The 16,064-nt window shown below is 38.3% G+C and overlaps 1 protein-coding gene across 1 annotated transcript in view; it reads left to right on the plus strand.

Moving 5' to 3' along the window:
- NEK7 (NIMA related kinase 7) overlaps positions 1-5,086 on the plus strand; it is a gene marked incomplete at its 5' end in the record, with an annotated part of 57,552 nt that extends 52,466 nt beyond the window's left edge. Inside the window, one exon of the mRNA XM_082484039.1 lies at positions 3,854-5,086. Within this exon, the coding sequence (XP_082340165.1) occupies positions 3,854-3,964 (111 nt within the window). The 3' untranslated portion in view covers positions 3,965-5,086. The remainder of the gene's footprint in view (positions 1-3,853) is intronic.
- Between the last annotated feature and the right edge of the window lie 10,978 nt (positions 5,087-16,064).

Below are 16,064 nucleotides of genomic sequence, written 5' to 3' on the forward strand. Positions count from 1 at the left end.
CAAAATTTCCTGTATGAAAATTTCTCTTTTTCAGCTGGCTAACAATGCAAAGTACGCGCCTGTCATAGTTCTGTCTTCCTCCCCCTTCCTCCTGACTTGAGTGATAATTATTTATTTCATAGCTGAAAAACCTGCTAAAGTTAAAGAAAGTGTGTCCCACTGCTCCAATGTCAGGCTAAGCTCCAGGCTAAAGACAGTCATTGTACTAAGTGCACAGAGGAGGTTAAGAACAATAAGTAGCCAAAGAAGTTTACAGCTTGGGGATGCAACAGGAGGTCCCTCCAGCTCAGTCATAAGTCTGCTCTGCCTGTTGGCCAGTCTGTGCCAGATAATAAAAAAAATTACTCTAATGATAGTCTGACTTTAGAATTCCAGTGCCTCTTCCCACGGTACTGTTGGGCTCTTCTGTTACATCGGAAATTTCATTAATACTAAAAGGGTTGAAAAATGGATTTCAGGTTTATTGAAATGGGTATTCCTGTAGGAGTTAAACAAGCAGTGCTACAATCAAGTTAGCATCCAGCATGATCCCAGTTTCAGTCCTGAAAGGCTGTCTTACTGCGTAACTGTTTTCATCCTCTACAGCAAAATTAATTCACCTTCCCCCAAAGGTTTGCTGTTTAATAACAAGGCTCAAAAGAGCTCAAGGATTTTGAAATTACGCAGGAATCTGTACTATCATTGTGCAGTGTCCCAAGCATAGTCAGCTCAGCGTTCCTGCCTTACAACTCGGATTCTGGACCAGGGAGGGGGAAGGAGGTTTTGCAGTAATAGCATTTAAGCATTGGTCACTGCTAAGACTCATAGCCAAAAGGGCTCTACGATTCTGTCGTTTATTGTATTCCAGTGATAGTGAAGGTTTGTCACTAATTGAGCTCACCTCTTCCACTATGTTGAGGAGAGAATTTCTGAGTAAACAGATTCAGTGACTGTCCCTTTCTATTAATATATACTTCTAGATCCTTTCTCGCGTCCTAACAATAGTACCTACATATGCATTTTGGTTAGAGTGGGGAAAAAAAAGAAGCTGCAACAAACCACCTGTCAAGACACCGTGTGGGTGAATGGATTTTGCAAGTGTACTTACGGGGATTAAGAGGACCTAAAGCCTTACATGTACTTTTGAGTAATGATGCTGTTTTGGTACAGTGTCTTTCTAAGCCATGAATCTTCTTGGCTGTTTTATTGAAGCTTTGAATGGTAATATACTGTAACAAGTAACAAAGTAACTCTGAAGAAGGCTTCCTATTTAATGACTTAGCAAACAGTGTGGCTCTGAAATTGGTTTTTAGATGACAAAGTTCAGTTTAGAAAACTAAATCAGAGTTACCCACAGGCCAGGATTGAAAAGACATGAAGTGGCCTACTGGAGGTAAACACAGCTTCTCGTGCTTTTCACAGGTTAATTTCTTGAAGGTTTACTTCTGTTGTTCTATGTACAGTGAAGTTATCGATACACAGCTGGTAAAAAGATGAGAAAGAATATGCTGTTTCCCCTCTGATGGTAGCTTTCAAGGTCTTTTACTGGGACTTTATTTACTGTATGCAGTTCTATTGAACAGATGGAAGTCTTCACAGAGAAAGAGAAATGTATACGTACAAGATTTGATGTTGTAGTCTCCAGATAAATTACACTTGTTTTCTCTTTACAAAATATTTACCTATTTGAGTCTAATCTCAGGCTTGGGGTTTTTGGTTGTTCTTCAGTCTTTCCTGTTTTCCACGCAGGCTGTCTGAGGTGTTGCATAGCAAGCTGCTCATCTCTGCTAATACATCGCTGTGTCCCACCTGCTTCTTCTACAGGAGATTGTTTTGCTTTGCATGTTTGTATTACATGTTGACAATTAGTATTTTTTTTTTTTTACAGTAGTTCATGATTTCCAGCATTCTATTCTCCAAATGATTGGGGGTTATTACAGGCTAATAGTTTTTCCTGTCAGTGGTATTGTATTTTATTTATTGGCTGTCGGAAGCAATATGATGGCTTTTGTAACTCCGTTAGTCAAAATATACTTAGCATATTTAAGATTCAAATAGCAAGTCTGTTACAGATTATCTTGACTTCATATGCTTCTTTTCAATCCAGCAATCTGACCACTATCTTCAGAATTAATGATCTCATTTTTAAATTTTAAGCTTTTCTTGCTTAGTGGCATAGAATTGACTAGTGACATAGTTTTTGCATTGTTAAATATGAAAAACCTGTACGTTGTATACAATTTGTAATGTTTCTGCAAGGGCTAATGGACAAAGTTTTAAATAGTGGTATGCAACGTTTTTTACGTAACTTATGGACTTTCTATTCCCGTGCATTTGAATTAATCTTCTAAGAAGTGAAAGGAGTGTAATTATAATTTGAAATCCTTCTTGGTCTTTTTTTATATAAAGCAGAAAGGAAACTCTCTGATGGCAGATTTGAATATGCAATCCATGTTACTTTTGAATAATCATGGTCATGAGGTCACTCTGTGTTAGTTGCAATAATTACAGATTTTTTTCAATAATCATACCTAATAGTACTGAACCAAATTTTACATATTACTAAAGAAGGGTGGATCACAAGATGGTTTTTCTTGTTTGTCGTGGTGTGTCCGCCCCCCCTCTCTCCGTGCTATAAGGAGATCCAGGAAGATTTGGCAAAGCTGCTAAAAAGCATAAAGGAAGAGCTTCAGAGTTGATTAAGTTGCTTTTGCAAAGGATGGTAAAAATTTTAATAAGTTGTCATGAAGCAGGGGTATTCCACGTTGCAAAAGGCTTAGGAGATGCACACAGTTTAAAATAGATGCCCCATCCGAAGGTTATCCAGACAATATATTAAGTTCTAATGTCACAAGTTTGTAGGCATATCAAGGAAGGAAGAAAAACTTGTAACTGTTCCGCTGGTTTGTGGAGGCAATGAGAAGTATCCAAGTGGTGTGGAAGCTGTTTGGGGTTGCTTCTGCTGAATATGTGTGCTAGAAATAAATTACGGTGCTGGTGGAAACTTGCAGTTTTCTACACATAGTGATTTGTTTATTCCCAGATAGGGGCTTCTGTGGATATATTTGTTAATTATGTGCTTCTTTCTAGAAAGAAAAAAATTAGTTATCTAATCCTAAGAATAGATACTGGGATATTGGCCAAAGGTTACTTATTCCAGTATCGTGTCCCCCAACATTGGGGAAGTATAGTAACAGGGCCAGCATAATGTAATACTTCCCCAAAATACTCTTCCAGCTTCCAGTTTTAAGTTCAGAGGTTTCCTCAGTCAAAGGTGGAGTCTTTATATTAAATAGCCCTCAGTGGGTTTAATTTGTTCAGTTGCTTTCTGAATGCATGTGTATTGGTAGCTTCCAGCAAGAGGAGGTTCTGCAGGTTAACTGTGCGTTATCAGGAGAGTCGCTGCCTTTTCTTCGTAGGAGCCTGTCATGCAGCAATGCCACTTATTACTGACTAACTCTGGTATGGGGAGAGAATGAGCAGGCAGTCCCAATTTACCTTCTCGGCCCAAGTTTCAGCCTTCTGCGGTTTGCAGGCATAGCCCTCCAAAAGCACAGGAATTTTCATTTCAATGATGCATAATGGGACTAAACGCATGTCTAAAGTTGAATGTTAAAAGGATTAGAACTTAAATCTGTTCATCAATTTTTCTGGGGAACAGTACAAAATGTAAAAGTCACAGGGGTATGTTGCATACATGCTTGTGTAAAACTGTGTGCAGTGTGTGTCAAGAGAGGGAGGGTTGAGTGTGTGTGTTCACACAGAATTGCTATTTTGGCTAATTTTTGCCACTCTTACTAATTTGAATTTGATAATGCTCAAACAGGAATTGACAGGATCATTGGCTTTCTTACATGTTATTTTCTTTTCCTAGCTGCGACAATTAGTTAATATGTGCATCAACCCGGATCCAGAGAAGCGACCAGACATAACCTATGTCTATGATGTAGCGAAACGTATGCATGCACACACTGCGAGCAGCTAAACAGACGTCAGACCATGAAGAAAAGAGCAGAAATAACCAAGTATTTTAAGAAAATCATCCCACCTCTTCGTGTGTTACTGAAATGTAATTATTTGAAGCTTACTGTTGTGCTTTGAATTGTAAACCAATTTATATACAAGCTTTGTTGTTTTCTGTTTATTTCTATTTTTTTGTATTTTTTACTAACTTGCAGTTTTACAACAGGTTTAAATATGTAAAGCATAACTTTAAAAGATACCAAGAACCACTGTTTTCCATGTTGAGTGGGTTCAAGTATATTTTCTTTAATAACAAAATTGTGTTCAGTTGGGCCTCCGTTCTAAAACACAGTTGCACTTTTGCACATGATACAGATATTAGGCTTATTATCCAGAAGCAAAATGTCTGAATCTCTCACCTTTTTAGTAATTTATGGAAAGTATGAATCAGCACAGTTTATTTTATTTTTTGTTCAAAGAGGGACATAATTATTATAGAAGGTTATTGTATTTTATATTGAATTGTAGTTTGCAGCGCTCAGCGTAAGAGTAGACAGGCGATAGGATTAGTTCTCTGCTTGCCAAATGTGATGGGAACATAGTTTCAGGAAAAATTGTCACGCTGAAATTTCTGTAACATCCTTTCTTCTTTTGTTATTTTGTCGTAATGCACATAAAACATTTGTTGGAGATTTTCTGGGAAAATTTAAGGTGTTGATTCTGCAATCTGATCTTTTTCAATAGTCTTGTGCAGCACTGCCCTGGGGCAATAGGAGTCTGCATAGTTAAGTCTTAAAACCGTGCAGATGCTTCTTGTAGCAAACAGGGTTCTTTTGAGGCTAGTGTTTATGAGAAGGTCTGATTAAAAGACGCGATCTTTAAGTTCCAACTTCCCAACTGTTTATGTATATGCCACAGTTTGTAGATTTTTGTGTTTAAAATAATCTGAATGACGTTACAGTATATTTAAATTTTAAAATGTTTTGTTTTGTTTTTTAAATACAGAAACCTTTTGGTAAATGGATAACAGTGTAGTATAACACAAAATGTATTCTTCATGAATATCTGGTTTTGTATACGATGTCCTGAGAATTAGTTTTATATTTAGCAAAAGTAAATTTTAGCTTTTATATTAAAGAGAAAGTTGCCACTTCTTCCTTTGGGAAATAAATATATATGCAAAATGTCTTACAAACACTTTATGAGTTGAAAAGGAAATTAAGAATATTTTTGTTAGACCTTAGTACCTTTTCGGGTATGGTTAAATAATATTTTTACTGTTAGGGAAGGAAGATGTCTTGTTTTTAAAAGGGGTAAAAATGGAGCATGGACTGAAATTTCTTGAGTTTCAAGACTGAACTTTTTATACAGAACTGTCAAAACATAATTGTTACCAGTTATATTGCTAAGAAGCTGTTACGGTCAGTTAAATCTTTTTCCTTATGTGGATAGAAAGAAGTTTGTTCAAATAAAAGCAGCGGTATGTACATACACATACAGGTTCTAGATGCAGTCAGTTCCCTGCGCACTTAGATTTTTTTGTTTGTTTGTTTCTCTGTGCAGCTTTAAATTTTGTTTTGATATAGTGCTCAAAGCATAAAAATTCAGCTGTGGGGTTTGTGGATGAAATGTTCAATCTAGGTCAGGGTTTTCTCGGTTTTGTATTTTTTAAAACTACAAATACTATGCAAATTGTGTTTGGCAAAATATAGGAGTTTTTAAATAGTATGTGCCAGATCATCAGCTTATCTTCATACATTTTTTTTTTAATTTTTCTTTCCACATTTTGTAGGATGAATCCTTAGTTTTCCTTCTAGCTTCTGTCTATACTTAATCTTGTAGGATTTCAGTGGAACAATTTGTAGGGAGGAAGTATTTGAGAAACCTTGGTTTGTGTCTGGCAACCTTTAGATTTGTTTTCATTTATTATCTGATTATTGAATTTTAAAAATGATGGTTCTGTTCTATAACAGTAGCTCGTATGTCATAGAATGAAATGGTTTGTATCGAAAAAGGTAGCACAATGCTTGCTTGACTGCCAGGATTAGCTCTTAATATGCACAAGTAGTCAAACCATTTTTTTTTTTTTTTTTTTTTTTTTTTTCCAAATGTACTAGAACATTTAAAAATCACTGAAAAAAACCCAACACACTCAGGCTATTTGCATCTAATATTATGCATCAAGTATTGAACTTTTCCTGAAAGAAACCAATAATAGATTTTTTTTTTTTTTTTTTTTCCCCCTCCTGTCTGGAAGGATACATTGAGTAAAGAAATCGTGAGTTAAGAGTTAGCAAATGTGCGTACTCAAGCATTTAAATTTTATTGTTGATTTTTTTGTATTTATGATGAAATCTTGTGCTGAGGAAAAGAAATAGTTGTTCCTACTTTAAAATCTGTAAAATGAATGGTACGGATGACTCGTACCAAACTTTATAATTAAGAAGCCCATACGGGTTAATAGAACTGCTTATATAACTGGGGATTGTAGAATCTATCCCCTAAGTAAAGCACCCAGTAACATATGAAAATGGTAAGTCTGGTATAACACCCCCATGTGTGCTATGCACTTACAAAATATTTTCTTTTCTAAAACACCATTCTAATTTTCATACGTTATTGATGGTGACATTTGACACTATTTATTTTAAGCTATGGCATTACGTGTTTATTTTCTTTAAAGAGAACATACTACATTTCTAACCAAAATGTCTGACTAGCTCCTCCTTGTATTTCAGTAACGCTACAGTATTAACTTGCTTCATGAGTAAACTTTGTGTTTTGAATGACTGCATAAAATCTTTGTCCTGTCTTGAAAGCTCCCCTGCTGTGCAGTAGTCTAATAGAAATAAAACATACAGATATTAAATATAATGTAAAAATGATAGTGTTTCTATGATAATTTTTCAAACTTTTCTTGTTACATATACATATGTTACAGTAGATGCTACCTATCTTGTGGACAGTTTACTGCTTCCAGTAGTTGATAATACGTGAGTTTTCTTGACGGTAACAAAAGACAGTACATTCAAAAAATCCTTTTTTGTATTATTTGTCAAAAATGTATCTAAAAATACTGCATCGGGTATATTCACAATTAACCCAAAAGAGTGGTTTTATCTAAAATTTAAAAACAAATATGAAATTATTTTCAAAGCATATAAAAATGTCTGAAAGGCATAAAAATATCGAAGACCACCCATTATGGCCCCAGTCCTGTGAGCACTTGTTTATAGGTAGGCTGTTTTTTATGCAATTTCAGTAATTTTGAGTGAACCTCATAGGCACACATGAATAAATAGTAATCAGTAGAGTATATAGAAATGATGTGCTCGGCTCACTTTTTATACTTTCTGTGTGTCACTAGCTTGGTAACAGGGAATAATGTGCTTTTCCCCCCCTCTCCTCTGTTGCACTCTAATGATCCAGCTACCAATTGTACGAGCAGGCAATAGAAGTATGTTGTCTTTTTGTAATGAGCAGAAACTTTAAAAACACGCCAATACCCCGGAAGATGAAATGCAGTATTAGAAGTGTCTGAGGAGGCTGGTGTTTTATTCATGCTCATGATTAAGAAAGCCGTAGAGTGAAATTCTTGACAGAGGCTTGGAAATGGAGAAGGATTTCTTATGCCAGTGGTTCTCAGATATCTCTGAATGGGACCCAAAATCGCAGTGATGTTTGTTTTCAACAATCTGTCCACTTAATCTTTGTCTTCGCTGTTATACAGCAAGATGAGAATCTTAATGGCTGAATTTGAATGCTGGTGGTGAATGCTGTGTCAGGTATTTGAGCTTCTAGGAACAGGAGGTTGATGTGAGGGGGAGTCAACGAAGGCCTTCAAGTCTTGCTTTGTGGAGAGTTAATTTAATCCGGAAGTAAAGGTGCTGGATAGCAGAGTTCAAATCACTGCTTTTCCATCATTGTTAATACTTCTTTAACAGTCAAAAGTTTTTCCAACCCTGCCATATCCCCACATTATCTAGCCAGTGGCAGTGCTGGTCTTCTGAATTTCTGATCTCTGGTTTGGTCTGGGTGAATAACTAAACCTTTCTGCCAAGATGACCCAAGGAGGGAAATACAGGTGCTGGGCATGCCCAGCAGGGTGTTACTTATGTTTCCAAACGTGACTCAAATACAGATTTTTAAGGTTCTTTTTCAAAATTTATTCCCTTCCCTGAACCTTGTTCTTCAGTTGATGCTTTTAAAAAATTGTTTCTCTTTCATATTCACTTCTGAAGTGCTACGATTCCTGTCTTCCACTGCTTCTGCTTCATCTGTCCTGTTGTCTGCTCTATCCTCTGTGTGATTTGAAGTCCTCTGTGTCTAGTTTTCCTAGTGGCCGTTAGTTTGCTTCTTTCTTTGTGTCTTCGCTAAACTCAACCCATTTCTGTCCTCTCAAATTTTATCCCTCACCATGGGCAAGCCCTATTTTTTTTTTTTTCCCCCTGGTAAGTACTTAACTCCATTGTTCTTCATTCTGTTTTTCCAGTTCCACTCCTTTGATTTCTAGTTTTAGACAGATTTTCTCACTGCCTCAATCATTCCCATGACCTTGTCTTTACTAAATACTGTTCACTTTATTATCTCTCATTTCTAAATTCCCTTTCTCTGATCACTACCTGCTCTCTTTCAGCTTATCTGTCTTTCTCTCTCCTCTACCCTGTCACTCACTCCTTTTGGGATCTCCAGTCTATTAACCTTTCTGACTCCTTTACTCTTCTCAGCTGCCTCCTTCCTTCATTGGCCTCACTTCCTTTGACTCCCTGGTCTTTATTTTCATCTCTATCTGCTTCTCTATACATGGTTTCTTTGGTTGCTTCTCACATTGCCCTGTCTCTGTTCCTCTCCCCAGACATTTTTTTTTTCTTGTAATTTCTTAATTTCCATTCCTGCCTTCCAAATATCTCTGAAGAGTGTCAGCACAACACAGCTCTGGACTCTGCTCTGCCTTACCTCTTTTAATTCTCCTTCCAAGTGGACTTTTTAACCACTTTTATCCCACCTTTTTTTTTTTTTTTCTTGTAGAGCTTGCTTGCACATTCTCTGTTCATTTTAGTTCTCCATTCATTCTTGATACAAAATGTGTCTTCAAAACCAGTCCTGATTTTTGCATGACGAGATCTTTTTCAAAATTGTTCTACATCTCAGAATCTCTTTCTGAACTAGGCTTCTCTGCCTCTTAACTCTGAGTTTGCCTCTTTTATTTCTATATCTTTTATGCCTCTCTCCTTTTCATTGAATTACTTCCTCCACTTTAAATCCCCATCTCGTTTCCTTCACTAGCAACCAAGTTTCTCTTTCCTCTGTCTTGAAAGGGATGGCACCCGTCATCCTAAGTGGTTCTCTTTTTTTAATACTTTGCCCTTTATTCCCTATTGTCATACCCTAATTCTGTGTCCCTGAACGTCCTCCCTCCAATTTGTTTTCAAGTTTTTGGCTTTCTGCTTTAATTTGAATGCCCCCCAAATCCAGTGCTTCCTTCCCCAGTTTGGTTCTCCCACAGTTCTATGTCCAGGTGATTCCCTGAGTATCCAGCCACAGTCTCAGACCTGTTTGGATTCAAAGATCTAATTTTTATTCCTTGCTCCCTCTAGACTATTTTCTAACATCCCTGGCAATTTTACCTGCCTCTTTTCCAGGGCCACAACGTTTCTCCTTCTGACACTTCTCCCATGCCTGCGCATCAAATGTCTCAAAGTTAGTAGTATCAGATTCCAGCCCTCTTCACTATCTGTGTTCTTTCTTATCTTTTATCTTCACTGTTTTAACCTCTGTGTCATTTTGACTTCTTTTCTCCATTCAAAGTGTCAAAATTGACAGGACTAAACTCCTGTCTTTGGGCTTTAGCTGTTTCATGTGCTGAAGAAGGAATTTCACCAAATTACTACTTGTTTTGTGGGTTTTTTTAAGACGCTTGAGTCCCACAGATTTGGTCTTATTTCAGGACTATAGAGGTGGAGTAGATTCCATTCCTCCAAGTACTTCAAAAGTCCTTGAATTTGGGCCTTGATTTAGTTTTCTACTGCTTCAGATACAAAGGTTTTGCCCTTCATTTCTTTATGTATTTACTGTGTGTGACTTTGTCTTGTCTTGTTTCTGCACATACAGCTAACAGTTGTTTTCTTGTTATAGCAACGTGATTTCGGTGCTTTTACCATTGCTTGAAACATGCGCTCAAGAGCTTCACTGGCTGGATCCAGAGTGATGGGCGCAATGCTCCTCTTTGTTACTGTCTCGTTTGTACACTGGTTTCTCTTACTTGCTGCCCTCTGTATCTTGTCTAACTGAAGACACGCTGTATTACACCGTGGGGTAGCGTAGATACAGTTGAGCCAGCGGCAAACAAGGTGGTTTGTATGCGTGCAGCAATACTGCAAGTTCTTATCGACGGCTAAATGTTTTTTTGTCCTGTAGGTCTAGAACTGCGCTCTGTGCTGTACTACTTCTCTATCCACATTACCCTAATTTAAAGCCTCAGCAGATCTTCCTGCGTGGTGGACTGCATGGTTTTCTGTGGAGGTGCTCTGTCAGACTTCCCAGGCCTTCAGATTTGGAAGACTGTATGTTTGCGGAGATTCGCTGTTGCTCAAATTGTCTGATCTTTGCTCATCGTTATCCTCATATATGTGTTGAGATTGAGAAGCAAAATTCTCCATAAAACTAAGAAGTTTGGGGGTTTGGGACTGTAGGATATAGAGCTGAATGAGAGACTGTTTGGGGGGTGTGTGTGGGTATACACATGTTTAATCACTGTATATTTGCACCAGAATAACTTTTATTTTAGAGGATCAGTTTCTTGTTGGCACAAAACAAAGACTTCTAAAGTACTTTTCAGGTTTTATGTTTATTCTTTATTGCCAGTTTGTATCGTGTCATACCATCAGTTAATTTGTTCTTCTACAACTGCCTTAGTGATAGGTGGAGGCCTTATACCTTTTGTCTAATAGAAATCTTCTGTTCATAAGGAAATAAAAATCAATTAAGAAAATGGGTGCATTGAGCCTTTCCTGATAGTTGCGCTTGCTTTACCTTCAAATCCTAGCGACAGAAAGGACCTCAAACTGGACAGAAATGGCCCCTGAGATAGAGCAGAGATGTTCTGGGGTTCCCTGCTTCCTCTCCACCTCCCGGCTCCTCAGTCTCTGCCTTCCCTGGGGCACTTGCTGGGGGACGGCGCTGCCAGTCTGTCGAGGGCTAGTAGAAACTTGGAAACTAAAATGTGGGTGTTATCCTGCTTATGTTCCTGTGATGTCCTTTCTCAGTGTGAATAGGAAATCACCCGTTTAAAAATTACTAGGGAGATCTTTGGTATTGTTATACAGTCGTGTTTTGCTCTTTACACACTTGGCATTAAAACTGTGTTTGCTGTTACAAACAGAATTTTAAATCCTGCAAAGGCTCTTTGTTTGCCTTTTAATGTGTGGTGTTGATACTCTTCTGTACCCTTGATTTGCTCATTGTTTCTTTGATTTCAGTCATGCTGGACTGTTGTGAAGATGGTATTAAAGATGAGTATTGCGTTTTCTGGTAAGATTTCATTTGGAGAGGGGAAGAAGGGAAGCGTTCATTGATTTCTTTGAATTTAGCTGCTGATTGTGCTTGAATCAAATCATAGAATCATTCAGGTTGGAAAGGACCTTGGGGAGAGGTCTGGAGTCCAACCTCCTGCTGAGAGCAGAGTCGGTGCTGACTTCGGACCTGGGCTCAGGGCTTCAGCCAGTTGGATCCTGACAACCTCCAGGGACAGAGATGGTGCAGCTTCTGTGGGCAGCCTCTTCCAGTGCTTAGCTAGCTTCACTGCACGCCTTGTTGTCCTTATGTTCAGTCAGAAACTCCTCACTTACAAATTACAGCCAATGTTTGTTCTCCTGTCACTCCTCAAATACTGTTATGTTGCAAAAAAGGTAAGTCAAATAATGAAACAGACTGAGAACTTAGGATGTTTTATTTTCTGAAACGGTCGTTGCAAACGAATAAATATGTTCATGTAGTACTTCTGTATCCTGTATGACGTGTACACTACATTCATTCATTACTTGAATGTAAAATAAAATTTTTGGCAGTAAAACTTGATTTAAAAGTTCTGTGATGTTTACGGCCTGGATGTTCTCAATTGTTACCTTTTAGTCTACTGGATGGTTCCTGGCAGAGCACAGTTCTGCATGCCTTGGTGAAGCAGAGGAGTCGGGATCCTGAACGTAACTTTGTGTTTCTGTCTTCTGGAACCTCCCTCGAGGAAGGTAGCTTTCCACCAGGGATGGGATGGGAAGGAAGCTAACATGCATCAGAATAACTGGTGGTTATGGGAACTCTATTTTTAAACTCACGTGCAGGTGGAAACTTGCCGAAAGAGATTTATCAAAACTGAGATTTGAGGAGGAAAATGACCTGAGGGGGTGTGTGTGTAGTTTGCAGAGTAGTAGTTGGTTTTGGTAAATTTTCCCACGTGTTAAATGAGAACTCAAAATTTGAAACTTCTGACCACAAACTTCGTGGAAGCAAATAAAGAATATGACAAATAGATTCAGTTCCAGATTCGACAGAAATTTAGTCTTAGGAGACAATTTCCTTAAACCAGGAATAATTTCTTGATCTTAGAAAATATCTTTTGACAGATACTGATCTGGCAGGGTGGTAGTGGCGGTGGCTGTATATCATTTTTGTACTGGAGCTTTTACAAGGCCTGTGTTTCCCTAAACCTGCTGGTGGGCTATGGCAGCTGTCCGGGCTGGCTGCCAGCTGGGGTCCTTTGTCTGCCTCATTCCACAGTAGTGCAGCACAGGCGGCAGAGGGGACGTGGTGACCGAGTGTGGCTCGTCCAGTATTCGCTTCCAAGCAGGTACTGGCATGGGCTGGAGCTGCACATGCTGCTCCGTTCTCGTGCTTGGCAGCACCAGCTGTGTAGGTCAGACCCTCTGACACGGGGAAACAGGAAAGTTAGAGGTACTGTGTAAACACACATCTCTGATGTACATCAAGTCCACCATGGCAGCATTTCTTCTGATTTTCATTCATTTGTAATGACTGACTATAATGCAAAAGTTTAAACATATAAAAAAGGAGCTGTGAATGATTCGGAGCTTTTACTCTCGTGGAAGAGTATCTTATAAGGTAATGCACTTTTGTAGGATTCAATATGCATTCTTAGCAATAATGATTTTTGTTGCTTATTCTAAAACAAATAGTTATGTTAGCGTATGATTTCTCCCTACTGTGATCTGTTAGGACTACAATTCTTCCTGCTATACCTTTCCTCACTGGATAGGAGGAATTCAAAGTTTGTTTTCGGAAGCGTAGGAAGAGCCAAATACTCAGTTGCACTGATTTCAACCCTCAAAGAAGGACTTGTGCTTGAGTCCTTCCTGAGCAGCTGTAATGCTTCCACTTGTAGCTGGAAGGGAATTCCTCCAAGGCAGAAGCTGTTAGGCAGACATAGGATAGCTTTCTGAGAACCACTTTAAAAAGTTTTAATGATAATGAGGTTGCAGGAAAGGAGGGGTCTTAAAGCATTATTATTGTGGAGAGTGTTTTTAATGCTGTGACCTCTGTGATTGGCTTTGGAAATAGGGGGGTTTCCAGCTGCAGTATGCACTAAGCTGAATTCAGAGGAAAAGGCTGCTTGTCCTTTCTCCTCTAGCCGAGAGAACTGTACTGTGTATTTGGGGGCTAAATCACGGTGTGGCTGGAAAATCCTGCCCTGGGTGGGAGAGTCCTTTTAGGTAGTTTGCATGGAAGATCCTATAATAATAGTGAGTGAGCAATTTGGAGAAGTATGTACAGTCATCTTGTTTCTGTAATTTAGTCGTTCCACCCCAGAGCTTACATGGATATGGAGATGACTTCGACAACTCGGTCCTTGTGTAATAGCAGAAATAGGACAAGGGTTGCCCTGTCCTGCTTTTGTATTTTCCTGTGGTGTGTTTTTGTTGTTGGTTGTTATTTTTTGATGGCTTTTGGTTTGTTTGCCAAACGCATCTCGCCTTAAAATTATAATTAAAAAATGTTCCATATATATGGATTAATAATTTTATATACGTTTTTATATATATTAGCAAGGCTTGCAAAACGCTGCATGCTTCTTTATAGGAAACGTTTGTAGGTTGATCTGTAGTCATACAGATGTGCTTGCTACTAACTGCCCTTGACTGGCACATTGCACTGTTGCGAATGCGAACGTGTTTTCTTTGTTAAAACCTAAGGACTGATCCTATGGACATAAAATGCAAGGTCTACACCTTTAAAAAAAAAAAAAAATCCACATACTGCAAAATGAGGCAATTATTTGGTCTTTCCAGAACCCCATTTCCTGTGTGTGGGTATCAGTGGTAAGTATGGCCGTTAGCAAGGCTGGCGCTGGTTCGAGCATCATTAAATAGAAGCCTGCTGACACTGGCCATTGATCCAACAGGCGGCACAGGGCCTCTGGGCCACAGTATTTCCTCCCCCATCTCTTAAGTTCTCTCTGGGGATAACCAATTGGAAGAAATGACCCACTTGCCTGGAGTTTGTAGAAGCAGTGGGCAGTTCGATGTGAATTGTCAGCTCCAGCTAGAAGGGCGAAGGATCCTGTAGTTGACCCTTATCTGTTGTTGGCATTCTGTTGCTGTAACAATTGGCCATCCCTCACAATGTCACAAAACCCAAGAAGACCTTGTGAAACTCCACCAATGCAGCATTTGGAAAGCTGTCATCTTTTAACGTGGTTAGGATATGAAAGTGTGGTGATCGTTTTGAGCTATAGTACTTTTTTAAAAAAAAAAAAAGTTTTGCCTGATTAGTAATTAAATGTTTATGATGCTAAGCAATCTGTTTATAAAGCTATATTTTACTTGAAAATGGCTTTATTTTTCATTTTCTGAGAGCGCACAAATTGATGACAATGGTCCCAAATGAGTAGAAACAGGGAACGTTCAGGTAATACCCACGAAATGGAACACACTACTCATAGATACTGTATTCTTCCCATTTATTGTTGGTTTCAGTCTTGAATGGTTTATTTAAACAGCATCAATAGCTCTCAAAACTGTCACAGGCTTTTATAAAAACAACTTAGGTATTCTAGTATGGTGTGCTATGAGAACTTTGCATACATTTTGCAATTTATTTCTTTTCTGTAATAAATTTAAATTAGGCACAGAATGATTTTGTTATTAGAGAAGTGCCTAAATGCCATAATCATGATTTGAATCCCATTGTAACTGTGGTGCATTGATTTGAGAATATTCTCTGTATTGAGTACAGTCTGTCACCCAATTAAATAAACTTTTGCAGTAAGTTGCCTTACACGATGATTTGGAATGCTGGCAGCCATTTACCTGCAGCAAAGTACCTTCCAAATATATAACTTCTGCCTGCTTTATGGGGCTCTTGTAATTTGGCTGCCAGCCAAATTCGTCCCGATTTTTAATTTCTGACTTTGTATAGGACCATCAAGCTACTGCAAAAAGAACTGTAGATCATAATTGTAATTTATTTCACATTACTTGAGCATAAAATTCCGTGCTTAAAATAGTGTTAAAACACATCTGCTTTTTAAATCAGATATTCTGCAGTTCTCTCATAAACTTAAAACATGGTCAGTGTTACATCTTTACATAACTTCATAATTTTATGTAATGAAACCTTGAAATAGAAATTATTTTTGTTTGACTGTGTAAAGTGCCTCAGAGTTGAAATTGCAAAGAAATCAATTGTGTTCTTTAGACCTCTCAATAATTGTCTTTATATTCATTCTTTAAGGTCCTAACTACATTGAAATGCAATATTTCATTCCTGACATTTAATCCATGAAAATGTTCTTGGAGATGTATTATTCCTTTAAAATAATTTACATGTACCCTACAATGAACACGCACTGCTGGAGGTATATCAGAATCATTTTTGCTCTGCCACAGGACATAGAATCACAGAATCACAGAATTATCAGAGTTGGAAGGGACCTCTAGAGATCATCTAGTCCAACTCTCCTGCTAAAGCAGGATTGCCTAGAGCACATTTCTCAGGACTGCATCCAGGCGGGTCTTGAAAATCTCCAGGGAAGGGGACTCCACAACCTCCCTGGGCAGCCTGTTCCAGTGCTCTGTCACCCGAACCGTAAAGAACTGTTTCCGTGTATTTGA

The sequence above is a fragment of the Vanellus vanellus genome (assembly GCF_965231255.1).
Source record: "Vanellus vanellus genome assembly, chromosome: 5".
Classification (NCBI taxonomy): Eukaryota; Metazoa; Chordata; class Aves; order Charadriiformes; family Charadriidae; genus Vanellus; species Vanellus vanellus.